At 43.4% G+C, this 23,243-nt stretch overlaps 1 protein-coding gene across 1 annotated transcript in view; it reads right to left on the bottom strand.

Moving 5' to 3' along the window:
* Positions 1 to 4,205: 4,205 nt before the first annotated feature.
* scaf11 (SR-related CTD-associated factor 11) overlaps positions 4,206 to 23,243 on the bottom strand; it is a 35,333-nt gene continuing 16,295 nt past the window's right edge. Inside the window, exons 6-15 of the mRNA XM_035784558.2 lie at positions 16,501 to 16,571; positions 16,364 to 16,401; positions 9,571 to 9,641; positions 9,235 to 9,357; positions 8,960 to 9,060; positions 6,406 to 8,589; positions 5,895 to 6,199; positions 5,611 to 5,769; positions 5,298 to 5,408; positions 4,206 to 5,155 (exon numbers count right to left, since the gene is read on the bottom strand). Coding sequence (XP_035640451.1) covers positions 5,060 to 5,155; positions 5,298 to 5,408; positions 5,611 to 5,769; positions 5,895 to 6,199; positions 6,406 to 8,589; positions 8,960 to 9,060; positions 9,235 to 9,357; positions 9,571 to 9,641; positions 16,364 to 16,401; positions 16,501 to 16,571 — 3,259 coding nt within the window. The 3' untranslated portion in view covers positions 4,206 to 5,059. The remainder of the gene's footprint in view (positions 5,156 to 5,297; positions 5,409 to 5,610; positions 5,770 to 5,894; positions 6,200 to 6,405; positions 8,590 to 8,959; positions 9,061 to 9,234; positions 9,358 to 9,570; positions 9,642 to 16,363; positions 16,402 to 16,500; positions 16,572 to 23,243) is intronic.

The following is a 23,243-nucleotide window of genomic DNA, read 5'->3' as shown; positions in this document are numbered from 1 at the left end:
GCCACAAGCCAAGAATGTGAATACTCCACCGGCTAGACAGAAATCCAATGAAGAGGTGGAGTGGGGGGCTCACTAAAGTGGACAACTGACCTCGGTCCACCATGTGAAAGACAAAGGATGCAATGTCTTTCGATGAGGAGGTAAGGGACTCTGGCACTCAAATAGAGTTATATTATGTTAGTGAGGAAGAAGTGGAAAGTAAGGCACAGACGATTTATGGAGAAACCATAAAAGGAACCATACGAATGCACCAGGTTCTGAGTAATCAATCACGCCTGGCATCCTAAAATACAGAGACATAAGTCGTCTCTGCCATGCAGCGCAAAGCATGTGGGATTGCCCATGTCATGGACTCCAAGAAATCACTCTCCCGACAGTGTCACTCTCCAGACAGGGGTGCATTGTGAACCACGTGAACCACCATACCCTGGGGTTATACTGGAGGTCAAAGAACATAATGTCAAAGTGAAGTGCATGCACATGGAATGAAGTCAACAAGTTCTTCTGGTCAAGCCCAAGAGATGATAACAACTGGTATGGGGATGACCACATTGTGTGTCTGATGCCAAAGCCACTGCCAGTGAACAAAAGATCAGCGCAGATTGGCCACAGTATCTGGAAGTACTTGGAGGAGCACCTGAATGTGTGAAAGTGGAAGATGTGAACTGGCTCCCAGAGAAGAAGGCGTCAGTGGTTAGAAAGCAAGGGAGACTGGCTGGGAGATGCTAACAGATGGATGTGATACAATAGCATAACAAAGACAAACATATGGACAAACTTTTCTAAAGACAAACAAATCTCAAGTAAAAGTGAAGTTAGTATGGGAAATAATTAGTACAGGAAAAGTTAGTACAGGAAATAGGCCTGTTCCATGAACATGTTTTACTGGGTACAATATGTCTATATCCATGCTTTTGGGAAAAGTTAGTCTTAGTTTACATTCAATGTTGTGTTTCTACAGTTCTAATATACATATTTTATGTTTGTACGACAATGTGTTAGGGAATACATTTGAGGCAATAGGCTTAATCTTTTGGTCTTAATCTTTGACCAATAACATTTATTTTATTGTTCATATAAAATCAACACATTCTAACATGATTTATATATTTTTTTAAATGACTAAATTGATAAAATTTGTATGATATAATTTATATGTTAATGTCAATGGTTTCGCATCGTGTCACTGGTGTTACTGCATGGATACTTGTGTTCTGGCATCAGAGTTGCCCATTTTCATAGAATATGTTAATCTTTATCTACCCAACTGCTGCTGCATTCATTCGTAAGCATTTTAAGGATCTGATAATCCAATTTTGATGACCCAACTTCAATTATTTCTGATGTTACAACACAAAACACGTGGTAGAAATATAAAACTGTCACACAATAGAACTTTCTACATACAGGTTTAAAGTTAATTATTACAAATCTATTACAATGTATTAATATTTGCATTAACCTTTTGTCTTTGATTATCTATGCAAATTAAAATGTGAAATTACATTCAGGAAAGCCTGAATTGTGATCTAAAATATAGGGAGCACCAGAGAGGACAAGGCAGCACTAGCATTTTTTTATGTTATGTATTACAGATATGAAATGTAATTAAACAGGCATGCATGTTGATTTACAATGGGTTAACTATTATCTGACAAAGTTTTATTTACAAATAAAAATTTGCTCTTCAAAATCCACCATTTCCGTAGAATCATCCACATAGCCTACATGATGAGATTGTTATTATGATGGACAAAAGAGCAAGATTATTTTTGTCAAACGGAAGCCAAAAATCGATCATCTTGTCACAAGAATAAATCCCTCGATATTTACTGGAAAGGAGTATCAGTCATCACCTTGTTACGTTAATCATAATTTATTCAAATCTGTAACCTGATTTCTTTCCCGACGAGTCCTAACGGGAGGACCATCATACATGTCATCGCGTGACTCCAAGTTTACTTCGATATGTTTATTAAGCATATCAATATTTGCGCAAAAAAAAGCGTTTCCACAGACATTTTCGCATAATTAATTTTCCCAACACAAAAAAATCCCACTTTGTCCAGTGTATTTTTTGCCGACATTTGGAGCTTTTACCGAAAAATTGTTTCCATCTAGCCTGTCATGACATCTTTTATCCGACATGTACTTTACTCGCATAAAAAGGTTGGATGGAAACCTGGTGCGTGTCATAAGAGAAAAACAGCAGATGCACAACCAAATTTCGAAATTGCACCTGGCGTATTCTACCATTTTTACTAGATTGAGACCCCGGCCTAAGCAACCGTTTATGTCGCTTATAACTGGAAAAGGCCCTGATTGCCAATGTTCTGTTGATTGTCATGTTAACTGTTCATATCTTTTCTATGAAATGGTGGGTTGATTTAAAAAAAAACTGATGATGGTTTTGACAAGCTTGCCCTGCTGGTGAAACTAGTGAAGCACATTTTCAGGTTAAAACCTCTTATGGCTGAGATCCCCGTACAGGGAAAATTTCAGACGTCGTGTTACAACATCATAACATTAAACATTCTTGAAAATGCGAGTGTTTTACATCCTTCAAAAGATTAGGATCTTGGTAATCAAACTATGTTTTCCGATTTAAAATAGCTATTACAGAGAACAAATACTGTGCTTTTGTTTGAGAAGAGCAATCAACAACAAAAACATTTTCCTCCATGACAGTTTTTACACATTCACATCTGAAGGTAAAATTATGACTTACATTCTGATATCTTGCTCTTTTTTCTCTTCCTGAGGGTCCCAGTGATCAAATGAAGTGCCATTTTTATAGCCTAAATCGAAACATTTTGTAACCGTTTGTGCCGTGAATTCCATTTCTATCAATTTTTTTACAGAGCATTCGACGTAATTACAAAGGTAAACAATCGTTTATCTAGTCATGGTTGGTTTCAGTGCATTCCTCTGGATGTTTGCAACACAGCCTAACATCATTGTTTTTTTTGCGGGGAGTATTGACCGAAGTGAACTGATCTGAAGACAACGAGCAACGACCACCTTGCGCACCAATAATTTTAGCGAAGCTTCGTTGATTGACTGTATTTCTGCCCAATGACCACTGACCTTCTTGAAATCTAGCTGGGTAGATAGCCAATGAGCTGAGGTAAACGCCAGTATGTGATGGTTTTGGTTTGGACCACCATTCCTTGTTTGTAAATGCATGCGTAACGAACTCCATTCTCACCTCGACTATCAGAGGAGTTGCTGTTACACGCAGCACTATTTTGGAAAGTTGCATTTTCAATGATTTCATTGAAGACATCATGGCGAATAAATCAGGAAAAGCAAAGTCAAAGTCTAAAGTGAAAAAGTGAAAGTGAGACAGATTTTTTGTTTGAGGAATCTTTGAGTGTTATGATTCAAACAGGAGCTGAGGAGATGTTTCTGCAAGGACAGGACGTACTTCTGGACGGGTAAGTGCTAATGCCGTTTTATGAAATATAAATATATATATTTTTGCAAAAAAAAAATATATATATATATATATATTTTGCAATTTTCAATTTGTGTGGTTTGTTTGTGTGTGCGTTGGTTTGTTTGGGTGTATATATATATATATATATATATATATTCCATTTTTTATTCAAATGGAATGGAGTAGAACAACAAACACACACATGGCCACTGCGCCTGCTACTCCTCTCCATTTCCATATGAAATAGCCATTGGGTGCTGTTCAGAGGAGGGCAGGCCCACATCAATGGCCAGAGTTGAATGGAACAGCACTTCACCTTAGTGACTGTTCCCTCTGCTCTATACAATACATATGTTTATTTTATGTGATGATAAAAGGCTCATACAATACAAATATTTTCTTTCACAGTGATAGCGACTCCGACTATGCACTTTTAGTGTTAAGAGCTGTGTGAAAAGCACCTGAAATTTCAGTCTGTTTTGGTGGGATGGCCTTTCAGTTTTCCCCTCCCCACACAAACCTCTCACAGACAGTCCTAGTTAAATTCTTGATTGAGAAATTGCTCTTTGCCAAGGTATTTACATACATTTTCTTACAATTTTTATTGAAAACAACCACAGTAACAGTAACTGTTACCCAGAAATGATTTGATAGAGAAAACAGCTGCATTGGACCTTTAAAAAATAGAAATTCTGATGTTAAAATTGATGGATGGGGTCAATAACTTTTCCATGTATGACCACAAACACACACACATAGCCAGACATGAAGCAGCTCATTTATTTCATTGCTCTAGTTATTTCGCACGTTTACGCAGCACATTTAACAAGTAAGGGACATGGCCGTTTTCACCTGATCTGCCAGACCCATACCATACGCTACAAATTCACTGCTGATTGGACAACTGATCACCAACTCTCAACCAATGAAGTCCCTGATACAATTACACTCAAGCTTTGAGCTGTGATGACTAAGGCCGAGTTTACACAAGCAGACCAATTCTGATATTTTTCGCACCCTCTTTTGACCAATCAGATCTTTTCCAGAGCTGATCTGATTGGTCAAAAGACCAATTAGTGGAAAGAGATTAGAATTGGGCTGCCTGTGTGATGCAACCTAGAGTCATAAAGGCAATGCACATTTACCTAGGCTTTCTCCAGAATAATCATAATATAATATTTATAAAACAAAAACAAAATGAGAAACAATTACAATATTTTTTAACTAAGAAGTCATTAGGAGGTCCCCGGTGGAGAGAGGGAGAAATTCATCATACCAGCTGGCTCCACGAGAGGGTGCTCTCCTCTGTACTACCCATAGCACCATGTCCATCTCACCAGAGAACAGGTGCTAACCTTACTGCTCCAGCTTCTCTGGGCATCTATCTCATAGTAGTTCCCAAGCCACAAGATCTACTTGAAATAACGGTCTTCTCACACTACAGTTTCCGATTGGATTATTTCTAAACAAAATAAGAAATCTATAGAAAAATCTTCAAGGTAAAATAAGAGATATCAAAAGTCGGGCTCCAGTCTGTCAGCCGGGAGGCTGTTACACCTGGTAGAAATTGCACTTAAGCAGATGGGCTGAGACCGTTTCCCCCTCAGCAGATGTCAGGGTTCATTTCTTGCGAGCGTGTTTGTATTTGTCCACATAGGCCTTCACCAAGTTTGCCACTTTCCCAGAGTTCACCTCTCCACTCTTGCTGTGGCAGACCTGAAATATAAAATACCCTCAGGAAATCAAAAAATATAAACAGACCGTTTTGATTTCCTAAAAGCTAAGTCGTTTTAATACTCCTAAAAGCTAAGTTCAAATACCAATGTCAAAATGTTACTGGAAGTTTTTAACCACTCACTTTTTCAACTGCTTTGCGTACAATCTCCTTATACTCGTCCTTGGTGATGTCCTTGTTTTGGTAGTAGGGTTTCATGGCTGCTTTCACTTCATTGACAGCTCTCTCATGGATCTGTTGTTTCCAAAGCAGATATCAAGTTAAGAAATCTAGTTCTAATCTAATAAAAGGATCATTAATTATCTGGGTCAGAATGAAAACACAAATCATTCACGAGCGAAGTAGCTCTCCACAGTATATACAAAACAGAAAGTATAGGAAGCCACTTGAGAATAATACCTGGTGCTGTGGTTGTTATTCGTGGCGGTTACATTACCTTTTCTTTCTTGGAGCTGTCTGGGGGGGCAGCCCTGCTGTGCTGGGTGGTGGAGGATGGCATGGCCATGCTGTGGGCCTGGACTGTGTTGGCGCCACCTACTTTGGTCATGGTGGGCATGAAGGGGGCTTTGCCATGGCCTGCCATGCTGCTCATCATCTGGGAAAGAGGCATGGAGGTATTCATGGGGACAAAGTATGAGAGAAGTGAACATTTTCAAACAGATTGCTTGGGTCCAGAAGATTATATTTTGACAAAGGATGCAAAAATACTCCTGTCTTTACCTGTGTTGTGCGGCTATCTGCCTGTATGGCCATCATGCTGCCCTGCTGCATGGGAGGTGGTGGTGGTGGTGGTGGTGGGAGGCCCTGGGCAGCTGTCACAGGGACCTGCAGGAGAGGCACTGAGGAGTGGTGGTGCATGGGGACCTGAGGAGGCATCCCGAAGGGGGGTGGTTGCAGGCTGACAGGTGGGCCTCGCGGGCCCATTGGGTAATGCAGGACATTCATTTGGGGAGGCATGACGTTCAGGGCGGGTGGAGCTTCTCCACCCGCATTGGGCTGGGCATTGTTCTCACTCTGAGCTGGGTCTGAATAGACAAAAACAAATATCAAGAATAATATTAGATTACCTAATGTACATTCTGGGCTTTTATTAAGATTTACATTGGTAGCAGAAGTGGGATCCACATCAACTGCGCAACAGGCATCAGCAATACCATTTCGATATGCACAGTGAAACTGGTAACAGTAATGAGTGCATACACGCCATGTTACACAATCTAAGGGTTCTGACCTGCTGTTGACGTCTCCTCCTGCCTGCTCCAGCTGCCAGAGCCTGCACCTCCCCCTCGATCTCTCCTGGAGTAATAGTTCTGCACATCTGCCGGGAGTGTCCTCCGCACAGCCCAGCTAGAAGCTGATGACCAGCCAGAGCGGTCCATCATCGATTCGCCCATCTCAGGCTCCTTCCTGCGGCCGCCACGGTTCTCGTTGAATCGGCTGTACGCGTCGCTCCCTGAATTGTTTGAGGTCCCTGAGAATGTGTTTCTGGGCTGCCAGCGGTTTTCTGTCTGCTCCCCCTGTTGGTTGGAGGTTCCGTAGGCGCCCCGGCCTCGTCCTGTGCCTCGTCCACGATCTCCACCCCAGCCTTTATCTTCCCAGCGAGGCCCACTTGTCACCCTGGCCTCTGTGTCAGCACGCGCCTTCTCAATAACCCAGTCAGGATTTTCCCTGCTGGGGGAAACATCTGCAAAGCCGCCGTTTTCAGAGCGGCCCGCGTCCCTGGCTGGCCTCTCTGGGAAATTCCTTCGAGAGGGATCGCTACCCGGCCCAGCCCTCCATCCATCTCCAGTCCAGCGATCTCTCTTCCGTGGTGACTGTCCCCCTGAGTCTGGGCGCTCCGGGGATGACCCTCTTCGGTAGGACCTGTTTCTGGACCTGGAACTAGATCTGGAACGGCTCTTAGAGCGCTTCCTGTTTTTCCTCTCACGGCTACGGTCACGGATACGGTCCGTCCTGGGGGCGTCCCTCTCAGCGTCCCGTTCCCTGCTACGGCTGCCCGAGGCCTGGCGCTCCTTGTTGCGCTCCTGAGATCTGGAGCGCGACCTCCTCAACGAGTCCTGCTTCGACTCTCTCTTGGGAGACCAAGTGGTGGCAGCAGAGTGGAAGCGTGACTTGCGCTGCCTGCCATTCTTCCTTTCCTCTACCTTTTCCTCTCTGACCGAGCTCTCCCGCTCCTGCCTGCTACCATTCCTCTTGTCTTCCGTGGCCTGGCTTGTGGACTCGTGAGCTGTACTTTCAGTCTCTTTTGGTGGATCAGAGGCCAGGTTGGTGCTGCGCTCACTGCTGGGTGAATCACAGTCCATTGGTATTGCTTCTGAGTCATCCTCAGACAGACCGTCCTCTTTGCTGCCGGCTGCTGGTTTTTCATTTATGACATCCTTTGGATCATGCCTGTCCTCCTCGGACATTTTTGCTTCTGAGGCGCCTTGAACTCTCTGGGACACATTACCGTCTGGAGATTCACAACGAGTCGAGCCAGTATAAGATTCAGGCTCTGCAGTGGGGCAGGGAGAGACCTCTGCTTTCTCCTCCTTCACTGAGTCTTCATCATCTGATTTCACTTCTGTTGGATCGTTAGTGGCTTCCACGGCATCAGCATCTTCCTCCCCAAGTTGTCCTGACTGCCCAGACTGGGGGCTCTCCAATGGTCTCTCTGGTGAGTTGGAAGAGGTGGATGAGTTGCTTTTCTCTGGGTCTTCTATTTGGTCCGGGTGTTTCTCCCCTGCACCTTGGTCGCTGTCGGGGGAGAGCCCAGGGGTATTCAGCTCTACATCTGACGACGATGACTTCCGGTCCTCTTCCTCACCATCCTCCTCTTCTTCTTCTTCCTTCCCATGTTCCTCTTCCTCAGAAAGATCATCTTCATCCACGCATGGATGGTCCTCAGTGTCCTTCAGGGCATCACACGCAGAAGGTTCGGGACGGCCTTCCTCCTCGGTAGGGCTGGAGGTGCGCTGCACAGCCTGTGGGCTCACTGCAGTGTCTGAGAGCTGCTCCCTTTCCTCTACCTCTTTCCTCTGCTGCTCAAATTCCTCCTCCTCCTCTTTGGCTTTCTCTTCCTCACTTCCTGATGGACTACTGAGGATGACTTTGGAGGCCTTTTTTCTCACTTGGGCCTTCCTCCTGGCGCTGGGCTTTCGCTGAGCTGCCCATTTGCCCTTCTTCTTACCAGCTGCTGCGGTGCTTTTGCCCGCTTTTGTGGGTGGGTTTGTGGAAGTGTCGGAATCTGAAGAGTGGGACTGCGAAGATGCAGGGTCTTGTGTAGGAGCTTGTTCCTCAACCCTGCTGTGGCGGCCAGAGCGCCTAGTCGTCAGGGCCTCTGTCTGTTTGGAGGGGCCTTTGGAGCCAGATCCACGTGTGCCCTTCTTCTCCTCTCCTTTGGGGCAGGTGACTGCGCAAACTCTTCCCTGAAAGACTTATTATGAGACATAATCATGAATATTAGAAGTATTGTGAGAAATCTAAATGGTCCAATGTAGCATAAAATTAGGCATAACCTATCGATTAAAGGTTTGGATTTGGTGCCTTCACAAAACTGAACTCCTAATGCCAGGGTACTGCACAACCCACACACATGATGGAAATTATTCAGAAAAAGTAGCTTACTGCCACAATGTAGCTTCATGTAGCCAGGCAGCTTACAGTCAGTCACCTTTCGTGACCTCATTCAAACTCAGTGATTCAAGTTAACATTTATACCGGGTTTTGGGAGGGGGGAAAACCTGAGGGGGTTCATTTGAACAGACTCACTAAATGGTTGATAAGCATTTCAAAGCTGGACTCACCAAAATGCCCCGAGCCGAGAGGTGAAGCAGTAGTAGAGAACGGTGAGAGGGGTCTCAGAGGAAAGGGGCTGCTACTCCACTCAGAGGGATGGAACAACTGCCTGGGAGGGAAATATCAGATCAGAGCTCTACAAATTATGCTGACCAATATTCAATCATACTGTCAAAAATGCACTCAAAATCCCTTTCTATTGAAAAACTCACCCTACAACCTCTACCTACAATATATACACACACTCCATCTACATACATTACTTGTGTGCGGACCAACTCACCTCGAGTTGCCACTGGCAGGAACGGGTACAGCAACAGGCAGAAATTGGCAGTCCTGTGTTTTGCGGCTACACTGTTTACAGTCATCCTCAGGCTCCTCCTCGGGCACCCAAAGGGGTTCTGCACTGCAGAGTAGACAAAGGACACAATATACAAACATTGGTTGTCTTTAAGTCAAAAACACAAACTTGAGACAGAAAGAGTCCATCTATTTCAACTTTGTTTGGACAATGATTAGAACAGGGTTTCCAACAAATTGTGAAGTACCATAAGAAGTAGTTACTGTGTCTCTGCTCGGTGAGCTGCAAATCAAAACGTTAACAAAGTGGCCTACTCACATGCACTGTGTCATAGTCCCCATTGCTGTGCCTGTCTGGGCCGCAGACCAAGAGCACAGATGTCCTCTCACCTGGAAAAGAGAGAACCCCGTTCAAAATGAGGCTTGGCTGTTGCAAACACCAGACAAGCGCCCAGTGGGAACAAATAGGCCGATGAGGACATGGGGCCACGTTGATACTACTTATTCTATGCCAGAGTATTATCGAAAACTCTTGGCTGAGCAAATTCAAACATGGGAAAGGCTAGATTTGCTGAACATATTTCTAACCAACAATCTAAAATCAATTGTTATGTCAAATGCGGCGAATACAACTGGTGTAGATTATACCGTGAAATGCTTGCTTACTAGGCCTTCCTAACAACGCAGAGTTTAAAACAAAGTAGTAACACAAGAGGAATACAAAATACACAAAGGAGATGTATACAGGGAGTACCAGTACCAGATCAATGTGCAGAGGTACGAGGTATTTGAGGTAGACATGAACATGGAGGCAGGGTAGTGACTAGGCATCAGGATAGATAACAATAAGAGTATAATAAAGAACATAATAGCAGCAGCAAATGAGGTGTGTGAGTAGGCATGTGTATGTACAGTGCATTCGGAAAGTATTCAGACCCCTTGACTTTCTCCACATTTTGTTACGTTACAGCCTTATTATAAAATGGATTAAATTGTTTTTTTTTGTTTAGACATTTCTGCAAATGTATTACAAATAAAACCGAAATATCATATTTACATAAGTATTCAGACCCTCTACTCAGTACTTTTTTGAAGCACTTTTGGCAGCGATTACGGCCTTCAGGCTTCTTGGGTACGAGGCTACAAGCTTGGCAGACCTGTATTTGGGGAGTTTCTCCCATTCTTCTGTACAGATCCTCTCAAGCTCTGTTAGGTTGGATGGGGAGTGTCACTGCACAGCTATTTTCAGGTCTCTCCAGAAAAGTTCAATGGGGTTTTTATTTTATTTTTTATTTTACCTTTATTTAACCAGGCAAGTCAGTTAAGAACAAATTCTTATTTTCAATGACGGCCTAGGAACAGTGTGTTAACTGCCTGTTCAGGGGCAGAACGACAGATTTGTACCTTGTCAGCTCGGGGGCTTGAACTTGCAACCTTCCGGTTACTAGTCCAACGCTCTAACCACTAGGCTACCTTGCCGCCCCGGGTTGATGTCCGGGCACTGCCTGGGCCACTCAAGGACTTTGAGAGACTTGTCCCGAAGACACTTCTGCGTTGTCATGGCCGTGTGCTTAAGGTCATTGTCCTGTTGGAAGGTGAACCTTTGCCCCAGTCTGAGGTCATGAGGAGGTTTTCATCTCTCTGTACTTTGTACCGTTAATCTTTTCCTCGATCCTGACTAGTCTCCCAGTCCCTGCCGCTGAAATACATTCCCACAGCATGATGCTGCCACCATCATGCTTCACCGTAGGGATGGTGCCAGGTTTCCTCCAGATGTGACGCTTGACATTCAGGCCAGAGTTCAATCTTGATTTCATCAATCTTGTTTCTCATGGTCGGAGTCCTTTAGGTGCCTTTTGGCAAACTCCAAGCAAGCTGTCACGTGCCTATTACTGAGGAGTGGCTTCCGTCTGACCACTCTACCATAAAGGCCTGATTGGTGGAGTGCTGCAGAGATGGCTGTCCTTCTGGAAGGGTCTCCCATCTCCACAGAGTTCTTCTGTGGAGATCGTGGATTCAGAGCTATCTATCTAATAGAACTCAAAGGGTTTTCTTTAATGGAAGCATCTCCAATGTCAAACATGTAAAGTGTGGTGTACTGCAGGGCAGCTCTATTTTTACAAATGACCTGCCACTGGCATTAAACAACGCATGCGTGTCCATGTATGCTGGTGATTCAACCATATACGCATCCACAACAGCTAATGAAGTCATTGAAACCCTTAGAGTTGCAGTCTGTTTTGGAATGGGTGGCCAGTAATAAACTGGTCATGAACATCTCTAAAACTAAGAGCATTGTATTTGGTACAAATCATTCCTTAAGTGCTAGACCTCAGCTGAATCTGGTAATGAATGGTGTGGTGGTTGAACAAGTTGAGGAGACTAAATTACTTGGCGTTACCTTAGATTGTAAACTGTCATGGTCAAAACATATAGATTCAATGGTTGCAAAGATGGGGAGAGGTCTAGCCGTAATAAAGAGAAGCTCTGCTTTTTTAACAACACACTCCAAAAAGCAAGTTCTGCAGGCTCTTGTTTGGTCTAATCTTGATTATTGTCCAGTCGTGTGGTCCAGTCCTGCAAGGAAAGACCTAGTTAAGCTACAGCTGGCCCAGAACAGAGCGGCACGTTTTGCTCTTAATTGTAATCAGAGAGCTGATATAAATACTATGCATTCCAGTCTCGCTTGGCTAAGAGTTGAGACCGACTGCATCACTTCTTTTTATAAGAAGCATTAATGTGCTGAAAATCCCACATTGATTGCTTAGTCAACTTACACACAGCTCTGACACACACACTTATCCCACCAGGTGTCTTTTCATAGTCCCCAAATACAGAACAAATTCAAGAAAACGTACAGTATTATATACTGCATGGAACTTCCTTACATCTCATATTGCTCAAATAAACCTAACCTGGTTAAAAAACAAACAGATAAAGCAACACCTCGTGGCACAACGCCTCTCCCCTATTTGACCTAGATAGTGTCTGTGTATCCAATGATTTGTAGGCTACGTGTGCCTTTAAAAAAATGTATGTAGTTCTGTCCTTGAGCTGCTCTTGTCTAATGATGTCCTGTATTGTTTCATGTTTTGTGTGGACCCCAGGAAGAGTAGCTGATGCTTTTGCAACAGCTCATGAGTATTCTTATAAAATACCAAATAAAGCTCTGCCAGAGTGACCATCGGGTTCTTGGTCACCTCCCTGACCAAGGCCCTTCTCCCCCGATTGCTCAGTTTGGCCAGCTCTAGGAAGAGTCTTCATGGTTCCACACTTCTTCTAATTAACTTCACTAGGGTAGGGGGCAGCATTAAAGCATGCCCAAATTAAACTGCCTGGTACTCAGGCCCATAAGCTAGGATATACATATCATTTGTAGATTTGGATAGAAAACACTCTAAAGTTTCCAAAACTGTTAAAATAATGTCTGTGAGTATAACAGAACTGATATGGCAGGCGAAAACCAGGGGAAAATCCAACCAAATCAAATCAAATTTTATTTGTCAAATACACATGGTTAGCAGATGTTAATGCGAGTGTAGCGAAATGCTTGTGGTTCTAGTTCCGACAATGCAGTAATAACCAACAAGTAATCTAACTAACAATTCCAAAACTACTGTCTTATACACAGTGTAAGGGGATAAAGAATATGTACATAAGGATATATGAAAGAGTGATGGTACAGAGCAGCATAGGCAAGATACAGTAGATGGTATCGAGTACAGTATATACATATGAGATGAGTATGTAAACAAAGTGGCATAGTTAAAGTGGCTAGTGATACTAGTGATGTATTACATAAGGATGCAGTCGATGATATAGAGTACAGTATATACGTATGCATATGAGATGAATAATGTAGGGTAAGTAACATTATATAAGGTAGCATTGTTTAAAGTGGCTAGTGATATATTTACATCATTTCCCATCAATTCCCATTATTAAAGTGGCTGGAGTTGAGTCAGTGTCAGTGTGTTGGCAGCAGCCACTCAATGTTAGTGGTGGCTGTTTAACAGTCTGATGGCCTTGAGATAGAAGCTGTTTTTCAGGCTCTCGGTCCCAGTTTTGATGCACCTGTACTGACCTCGCCTTCTGGATGATAGCGGGGTGAACAGGCAGTGGCTCGGGTGGTTGATGTCCTTGATGATCTTTATGGCCTTCCTGTAACATCGGGTGGTGTAGGTGTCCTGGAGGGCAGGTAGTTTGCCCCCGGTGATGCGTTGTGCAGACCTCACTACCCTCTGGAGAGCCTTACGGTTGAGGGAGGAGCAGTTGCCGTACCAGGCGGTGATACAGCCCGCCAGGATGCTCTCGATTGTGCATCTGTAGAAGTTTGTGAGTGCTTTTGGTGAAAAGCCGAATTTCTTCAGCCTCCTGAGGTTGAAGAGGCGCTGCTGCGCCTTCTTCACGATGCTGTCTGTGTGAGTGGACCAATTCAGTTTGTCTGTGATGTGTATGCCGAGGATCTTAAAACTTACTACCCTCTCCACTACTGTTCCATCGATGTGGATAGGGGGGTGTTCCCTCTGCTGTTTCCTGAAGTCCACAATCATCTCCGTAGTTTTGTTGACGTTGAGTGTGAGGTTATTTTCCTGACACCACACTCCGAGGGCCCTCACCTCCTCCCTGTAGGCCGTCTCGTCGTTGTTGGTAATCAAGCCTACCACTGTTGTGTCGCCTGCAAACTTGATGATTGAGTTGGAGGCATGCGTGGCCACGCAGTCGTGGGTGAACAGGGAGTACAGGAGAGGGCTCAGAACGCACCCTTGTGGGGCCCCAGTGTTGAGGATCAGCGGTGAGGAGATGTTGTTGCCTACCCTCACCACTTGGGGGCGGCCCGTCAGGAAGTCCAGTACCCAGTTGCACAGGGCGGGGTCGAGACCCAGGGTCTCGAGCTTGATGACGAGCTTGGAGGGCACTATGGTGTTGAATGCCGAGCTGTAGTCGATGAACAGCATTCTCACACAGGTATTCCTCTTGTCCAGATGGGTTAGGGCAGTGTGCAGTGTGGTTGAGATTGCATCGTCTGTGGACCTATTTGGGTGGTAAGCAAATTGGAGTGGGTCTAGGGTGTCAGGTAGGTAGGGTGGAGGTGATATGGTCCTTGACTAGTCTCTCAAAGCACTTCATGATGACGGAAGTGAGTGCTACGGGGCGGTAGTCGTTTAGCTCAGTTACCTTAGCTTTCTTGGGAACAGGAACAATGGTGGCCCTCTTGAAGCATGTGGGAACAGCAGACTGGTATAGGGATTGATTGAATATGTCCGTAAACACACCGGCCAGCTGGTCTGCGCATGCTCTGAGGGCGTGGCTGGGGATGCCGTCTGGGCCTGCAGCCTTGCGAGGAACCAGGAAGTACTATTATTTTGAAAGGCTGGTTTTCCATTGAAAGCCTATCCACCATACAAAGACTTAGGACCCAGTTCACGATCTCTATGGCATCCTAAACATGTGACCAGTCTTTCTTTAGGCATTGTTTCAGGCTTACTCTGAAAAATGAGGGAGATACACCACTTTCAATGAGAGGACAGTGGAAATTTCCATCCATGAACCAAGCACGTGATCGGGAGCGTGCATTTCTTGTTTACCTTTTCCATTGACAAAGCTTTTGTCCGGTTGAAATAGGATTGATTATTTATGACAAAAACAACCTGAGGATTGATTTTAAACATCGTTTGACATGTTTCTACTATCTTTTATAGTACCCTTTTGACTTTTTGTCTTGGTTTTGAGAGCGCATATTGTGCCTTTGGATTTCTGAACTAAACGCACCAACAAAACGGAGGTATTTGGACATAAAGTTTAACTATCGAAAACATCTGGTGGGAGTGCCACCAGATGAAGATCATCAAAGGTAAGTGATTCATTTTAATGCTATTTCTGACTTTTGTGACACTCTCCTTGGTTGGAAAATGGCTGTATGGGTTTCTGTGGCTAGGAGCTGACTTAACATAATCACAAAGTGTGCTTTCGCTGTAAAGCCTTTTTGAAATCTGACACAGCGGTTGCATTAAGGAGAAGTTTCTTTATTTTTATGTTTAACACTTGTATCTTTTATCAATGTTTATGAGTATTTCTGTTATTTACTTTATCGAACAAAACACACATTTATTGTGTAACATGAAGTCCTGTGAGTGCCATCTGATGAAGATCAAAGGTTAGTGATTAATTTAATCGCTATTTCTGACTTTGTGAGCCCTCTCCTTGGCTGGAAAATGGCTGTATGGTTGTCTGTGACTCGGTGCTGACCTAACATAAACGTTTGCTGTGCTTTCGCCGTGAAACCTATTTTAAATCGGACACTGTGGCTGGATTTACAAGAAGTTTATCTTTAAAATGGTGTAAAATACTTGTATGTTTGAGGACTTTTAATTATGGGATTTCTGTTGTTTTGAATTTGGTGCCCTGCAATTTCACTGGCTGTTGTCGAGGTGGGACGCTAGCGTCCCACTTGTACCAGAGAGGTTAAGAATGATGGAGGCCACTGTGTTCTTGGGAACCTTCAATGCTGTAGAAATGTGTTGATACCCTTCCTCAGATCTGTGCCCCGACACAATCCTGTCTCAGAGCTCTACGGACAATTCCTTCGACCTCATGGCTTGGTTTTTCTCCGAAATGCACTATCACCTGTGGGACCTTATCTAGACAGGTGTGTGCCTTTCCAAATCATGTCCAATCAATTGAATTTATCACAGTTGGACTCTAATCAATGCAAAAATGTCTAAACCTGTTTTTGCAAAAATGTCTAAACCTGTTTTCGCTTTGTCATTATGGGGTATTGTGTGTAGATTAAGGAAAACAATTTATTTAAACAATTTTAGAATAAGGCTGGAATGTAACAAAATGTGGAAAATGTCAAGGGGTCTAAGTAAATACTTTACGAATGCACGAATGTATTTGTGTTTGTATTGTGTCGGTATGCGTGTGTGTGCGTATGTAGTGTGAATCTAATGCGAATCTAGCATGCTAAAACAAACTTTTGTTTCTTAGTTGCATCGCATGCATTACATATCTTTCACAGTTGGACTCTAAACCCATAAAATCTTGCATGAACCGTACATATTATTTGTTATGAAATAGATGCCTCTACAAAGGGGTCTGAAATTACTAACCTTCTTCTTGCTCAACACAGAGGGGTCATCATCGCTGCCTGGGGAACACAATTTATCTTGTTACATCTGAATAAAATGCCAATAAAATGCCAACAAATGAAGGAAAGATGATTTATATGAGGAGAATAAGCACATACATTTCCGAATAAGGCCTTTGGCTTCTGATGTCCTCTCCGTCTTCGGTCTCCTCCATCTTCCTCCTTTTTTCCTTAAATATAAATGTGGTTTTTACATTTGTCATAAAAGGTGGCATGCATTGAAACTTGTGGCTTTCTCGTGAATTGCTTTAGCAAAATATCTTCACGTTAACACTTACACTTGGACAGTTTATTAGGTACACCACCCCGTTCACGAAATTGGTTTGCTGCTACAAACAGTGAGTCAAGTGGCCGTGGCTTGCTATATAAAGCAGGCAGACCGGTATCGAGGAATTCAGTTACTGTTCGATTGAACATTAGAATAGGCAAAACAAGTGACCAAAGCAACTTTGAGCATGGTATGACCGTCAGTGCCAGGAGCGCCGGTTCCAGTATCTCAGAAACGGATGGCCTTCTGGGCTTTTCATGCACGACAGTGTATATGGCAGGGATCATCAACTAGATTCAACCGTGGGCTGATTTTCTTTCTTGAGCGGCTGGTCAGGGAACCGGAACAAAATGACAAATTTGTAGACTGCAAATTAACTGCAAGAATCCCAAACAGATATTTGATCTGGTATAGGGTTTACAGAGAATGGTGTGACAAACAAAAAACATCCAGTCAGTGGCAGGTCCTGTGGGCAAAAACAGCTTGTTGATGAGGGGTCGAAGGAGAATGGCAAGAATCGTGCAAACATGCAGGCCACAAACAGGCGAATAACGGCACAGTACAACAGTGGTGTGAAGAACGGCATCTCAGAACCCACAATTCGTTGGGACTATTTTCCTGGCACACATAAGGTCCCTTGATAGCAATTGAGCAAGGTTTCCATGCCCCGAAGAATTCAGGCTGCTCTGGAGGCAAAGGGGGGTCCGACCCAGTACTAGATGGATGTACATAATAAACTGGCCACGGAGTATATTTTAAAATAATTGTCAACATATTAACACCATGTTAAGGTGGAGAAACAACTAGCAGGTGGGAACAGAAAGAGTTGGCTGCTACTATGCAAGAGATTGTTTGTGGGGAAATTACGGCTGCCCTCGACTTGCAATTAAAACCAGTAAATTAATCCCGTCATTGCTCACTTCTAAAGTGGATACCTACTCAACTTGTCAAATGTTCTAGCTGTCTTGATATCCTAGCAATAAACCATATTGATATAGCAATGCTCCAAGAAATAATCATCATCTTGGTTAAGGTGAAGACCAAGAAGGCAGAATCACTTTCCTTAAACGTATCCATAATGGACAGAAAATGGCCTTTATTGATGTGTATGCTCCAAATTCGTTTGAGCCCAAGTTTTTGGATTCTCTGAACAGCCTATTGTTAGAATTAATTGAAATCCAACTAGTTATTGGGACAGACATGAATGCCATTTTGAACATGTGGGACAAATCTAATAAAGACCAACTACATTCCACATGTAACCTAGGCCCTCCAACCTATACTCTCTGATTATAACCTCAATGATGCCTGGTGAGCACATACTCCTAAAGCAAAAGAGTAGACTTTCTCCTCAAACAGATTACTCAATTTTCTCTTATCTAAACCTTTATTTTCTAAAATGAAGAAAATAGAAAATATTCAGACCACTTGACTTTTTCCACATTTTGTTACGTTACAGCCTTCAAAAATGTATTAAATTATTTTTTCCCCTTCATTAATCTACACACAATACCCCATAATGACAAAGCGAAAACAGTATTTTTTTTTAAACAGCCCATTTGCTATGAGACTCGAAATTGAGCTCAGGTGCATCCTGTTCCCATTGATCATCCTTGATGTTTCTACAACTTGGAGTCCACCTGTGGTAAATTAAATTGATTGGACATGATTTGGAAAGGCACACACCTGTCTATATAAGGTCTGACAGTTGACAGTCCATCTCAGATCAAAAACCAAGCCATGAGGTCAAGGAATTGTCCGTAGAGCAACGAGACAGGATTGTGTCGAGGCACAGATCTGAGGAAGGATACCAAAACATTTCTGCAGCATTGAAGGTCCCCAAAACCAAAATGGGCTCCATCATTCTTAAACCGAAGAAGTTAGGAATCACCAAGACTCTGGCTGGGCGGCCAGCTCTAGGAAAACTGAGTAATCGGGAGAGAAGGGCCTTGGTCAGGGAGGTGACCAAGAACCTGATGGTCACTCTGACAGAGCTTATAGTTCCTCTGTGGAGATGGGAGAACCTTCCAAAAGGACAACGATCTCTGCAGCACTCCACCAATCAGGCATTTATGGTAGTGGTCAAACGGAAGCCACTCCTCTGTAAAAGGCACATGACCGCCCGCTTAGAGTTTGCCAAAAGGCTTCTAAAGACTCTCAGACCATGAGAAACAAGATTCTCTGGTCTGATGAAACCAAGACAGAACTCTTTGGCCTGAATGCCAAGCGCCAAGTCTGGTGCCAGCATCATGGTGTGGGGGTGTTTTTCAGCAGCAGGGACTGGGAGACTAGTCAGGATCGAGGGAAAGCTGAACAGAGCAAAGTACTGAGAGATCCTTGATGACAACCTGCTCCAGAGTGCTCAGGACCTCAGACTGGGGCAAATTTATTTTTAATAAATTAGTAAAAATTTCAACCTGTTGTTGCTTTGTCATTATGGGGTATTGTGTGTAGACTGAGGGAAAAAAAGTAAATCAATTTTAGAATAAGGCTATAACGTAACAAAATGTGGAGAGAGTCAAGGGGTCTGAAAACCTTCCGAAGGCACTGCATGAGCTTGTCTGATCATCACCTTTACTTCAAATGTCAGAATTCTATGGAATGCCATCAAAGTTTTATAAAAATGTATGCAACTGCATTTGCATCTGTGTTGAATAAATCACAAATGGGAAATGTTAACTGCATTAGATCGTTTTCAACAAACCCTTTTTTTCAGACCAGGTAGCTATTACTATTTCCAAAGTCAGACAACTTAATTTATTGACAAGACGAAGCAGAATTTGCCATCCATCGAGTTAGACTCAACCATGACGTCCATGGTAATCGTCCCAGTCATTTACTGGCCCACAAGCTAAGCCGTAATGCTCAATTAGATTATATAGCAACTATTGCATCTGAAACAGGGGAATTACTATCAGAACCCAAACTAAGCCAAGATTCTTCTATAAATAACTGTACATCTCAATGCAACGTCAGGTTTACTATGTAGAGGGCCTATATGCAAAGCTGAAAGACTAAAAGGCCAATATTGGATCGGCCGTTCTCTATGATGGACTCCATCTCTACTTATGAAATCTCAAAAATATGGGAGTAGATAAGACCATTGCCAGAAATTTTAACAGAACGTTCAAGCCAACCTCAGATTAACCAGCAGAATATATATTGTCTAAATGAATATTGCCACGGCTGAATTTCTGTAGTTCAATGCTTCCCATGTCTCGCCCTTCTGGCTATTGGGATAAAATTCATAGTGTGGTTTCAAAATGAATATGGCAAGGTAAGCGATCCCGGTTAAAATTAACTTACAAAGAGAGAAATACGTGGGAGGATGAACTGTACCAAACTTTAAAATTTATTTCCAGGGACAAGCATTTCCCACCATCCTAAATTGGTTTAGACATGATTCCTCCAACCCCTGGCTGAGTATAGAGAGAAATATGGTATATCACTGTAAAACGCTCCCTGAAACACTTCAGCGAGCAGGCCTTTCTAATCGACCTGGCCGGGGTATCATGGAAGGATATTGATCTCATCCCGTCAGTAGAGGATGCCTGGATATTTTTAAAAAATGCCTTCCTAACCATCTTAAATAAACATGCCCCATTCAAGAAATTTAGAACCAGGAACAGATATAGCCCTTGGTTCTCCCCAGACCTGACTGCCCTTAACCAACACAAAAACATCCTATGGCGTTCTGCATTAGCATCGAACAGCCCCCGTGATATGCAGATGTTCATGGAAGCTAGAAACCGTTATACACAGGCAGTTAGAAAAGCCAAGGCTAGCTTTTTCAAGCAGAAATTTACTTCCTGCAACACTAACTCAAAAATGTTCTGGGACACTGTAAATCCATGGAGAATAAGAACACCTCCTCCCAGCTGCCCACTGCACTGAAGATAGGAAACACTGTCACCACTGATAAATCCACCATAATTGAGAATGTCAATAAGCATTTTTCTACAGCTGGCCATGCTTTCCACCTGGCTACTCCTACCCCGGTCAACAGCACTGCACCCCCAACAGCAACTCGCCCAAGCCTTCCCCATTTCTCCTTCTCCCAAATACATTCAGCTGATGTTCTGAAAGAGCTGAAAAATCTGGACCCCTACAAATCAGCCGGGCTAGACAATCTGGACCCTTTCTAAAATTATCTGCCGAAATTGTTGCCACCCCTATTACTAGCCTGTTCAACCTCTCTTTCGTGTCGTCTGAGATTCCCAAAGATTGGAAAGCAGCTGTGGTCATCCCCCTCTTCAAAGGGGGGGACACTCTTGACCCAAACAGCTACAGACCTATATCTATCCTACCATGCCTTTCTAAGGTCTTCGAAAGCCAAGTCAACAAACAGATTACCGACCATTTCGAATCTCACCATACCTTCTCTGCTATGCAATCTGGTTTCAGAGCTGGTCATGGGTGCACCTCAGCCACGCTCAAGGTCCTAAACGATATCTTAACCGCCATCGATAAGAAACATTACTGTGCAGCCGTATTCATTGATCTGGCCAAGGCTTTCGACTCTGTCAACCACCACATCCTCATCGGCAGACTCGACAGCCTTGGTTTCTCAAATGATTGCCTCGCCTGGTTCACCAACTACTTCTCTGATAGAGTTCAGTGTGTCAAATCAGAGGGTCTGCTGTCCGGACCTCTGGCAGTCTCTATGGGGTTGCCACAGGGTTCAATTCTTGGACCGACTCTCTTCTCTGTATACATCAATGAGGTCGCTCTTGCTGCTGGTGAGTCCCTGATCCACCTCTACGCAGACGACACCATTCTGTATACTTCCGGCCCTTCTTTGGACACTGTGTTAACAACCCTCCAGGCAAGCTTCAATGCCATACAACTCTCCTTCCGTGGCCTCCAATTGCTCTTAAATACAAGTAAAACAAAATGCACGCTCTTCAACCGATCGCTACCTGCACCTACCCGCCTGTCCAACATCACTACTCTGGACGGCTCTGACTTAGAATACGTGGACAACTACAAATACTTAGGTGTCTGGTTAGACTGTAAACTCTCCTTCCAGACCCATATCAAACATCTCCAATCCAAAGTTAAATCTAGAATTGGCTTCCTATTTCGCAACAAAGCATCCTTCACTCATGCTGCCAAGCATACCCTTGTAAAACTGACCATCCTACCAATCCTCGACTTTGGCGATGTCATTTACAAAATAGCCTCCAATACCCTACTCAACAAATTGGATGCAGTCTATCACAGTGCAATCCGTTTTGTCACCAAAGCCCCATATACTACCCACCATTGTGACCTGTACGCTCTCGTTGGCTGGCCCTCGCTTCATACTCGTCGCCAAACCCACTGGCTCCATGTCATCTACAAGACCCTGCTAGGTAAAGTCCCCACTTATCTCAGCTCCCTGGTCACCATAGCATCTCCCACCTGTAGCACACGCTCCAGCAGGTATATCTCTCTAGTCACCCCCAAAACCAATTCTTTCTTTGGCCGCCTCTACTTCCAGTTCTCTGCTGCCAAAGACTGGAACGAACTACAAAAATCTCTGAAACTGGAAACACTTATCTCCCTCACTAGCTTTAAGCACCAACTGTCAGAGCATCTTACAGATTACTGCACCTGTACATAGCCCACCTATAATTTAGCCCAAACAACTACCTCTTTCCCAACTGTATTTAATTTATTTATTTATTTTGCTCCTTTGCACCCCATTATTTTTATTTCTACTTTGCACATTCTTCCATTGCAAAACTACCATTCCAGTGTTTTACTTGCTATATTGTATTTACTTTGCCACCATGGCCTTTTTTGCCTTTACCTCCCTTCTCACCTAATTTGCTCACATTGTATATAGACTTGTTTATACTGTATTATTGACTATATGTTTGTTTTACTCCATGTGTAACTCTGTGTCGTTGTATCTGTCGAACTGCTTTGCTTTATCTTGGCCAGGTCGCAATTGTAAATGAGAACTTGTTCTCAACTTGCCTACCTGGTTAAATAAAGGTGAAATAAAAAATAAATAAATAAAAAATATCACATTGCCCTGGAAGCGACTCCTTTAAAAAAAATATGTACAAATTAGGTCATCTATGCCAATGACAGGATTTATAAATAAATTATCTGAGTCCCCAAAAATATTGAATCTCTATAATATATAAACAAGTTTTGGAAAGCTTATTCTGGGCTCGCCATTAAAAAAGTATGATCCAAAGACCTGAGTGAATCTGAACAACCATTTAACTGGAATAGAATATGGAAAAAACATGACCTTGGTGTCCTAACCATGAACTTATACATTTTAAGTTGGTATTTAACACCAATGAAAAGGTATGATGAAATTGGCCCAACTCCCAACTAGGGTTGTAATGACCGCAGTTAAATTCGACGTGACCATGGGGTCCTGGTAATCTCCTCTTTTGTAGTACCCAAATCGCTACTGACCATTAGGTCGCTAATGGCCTGGTACTCAGGGCTGTATTGTCCCTCTAACCACTGACATCAACGCAAATATCGAAAATCACATCAAACATAATTAAAACCTCACCATTAGGCTACATTCTTTGGACCTCACTGATGATCAATTTGAAGAAAGAAG

This window comes from Oncorhynchus keta, chromosome 13 (assembly GCF_023373465.1).
Source record: "Oncorhynchus keta strain PuntledgeMale-10-30-2019 chromosome 13, Oket_V2, whole genome shotgun sequence".
In the NCBI taxonomy this organism is placed as follows: domain Eukaryota; kingdom Metazoa; phylum Chordata; class Actinopteri; order Salmoniformes; family Salmonidae; genus Oncorhynchus; species Oncorhynchus keta.
This window is presented reverse-complemented; position numbering and strand designations above follow the sequence as displayed.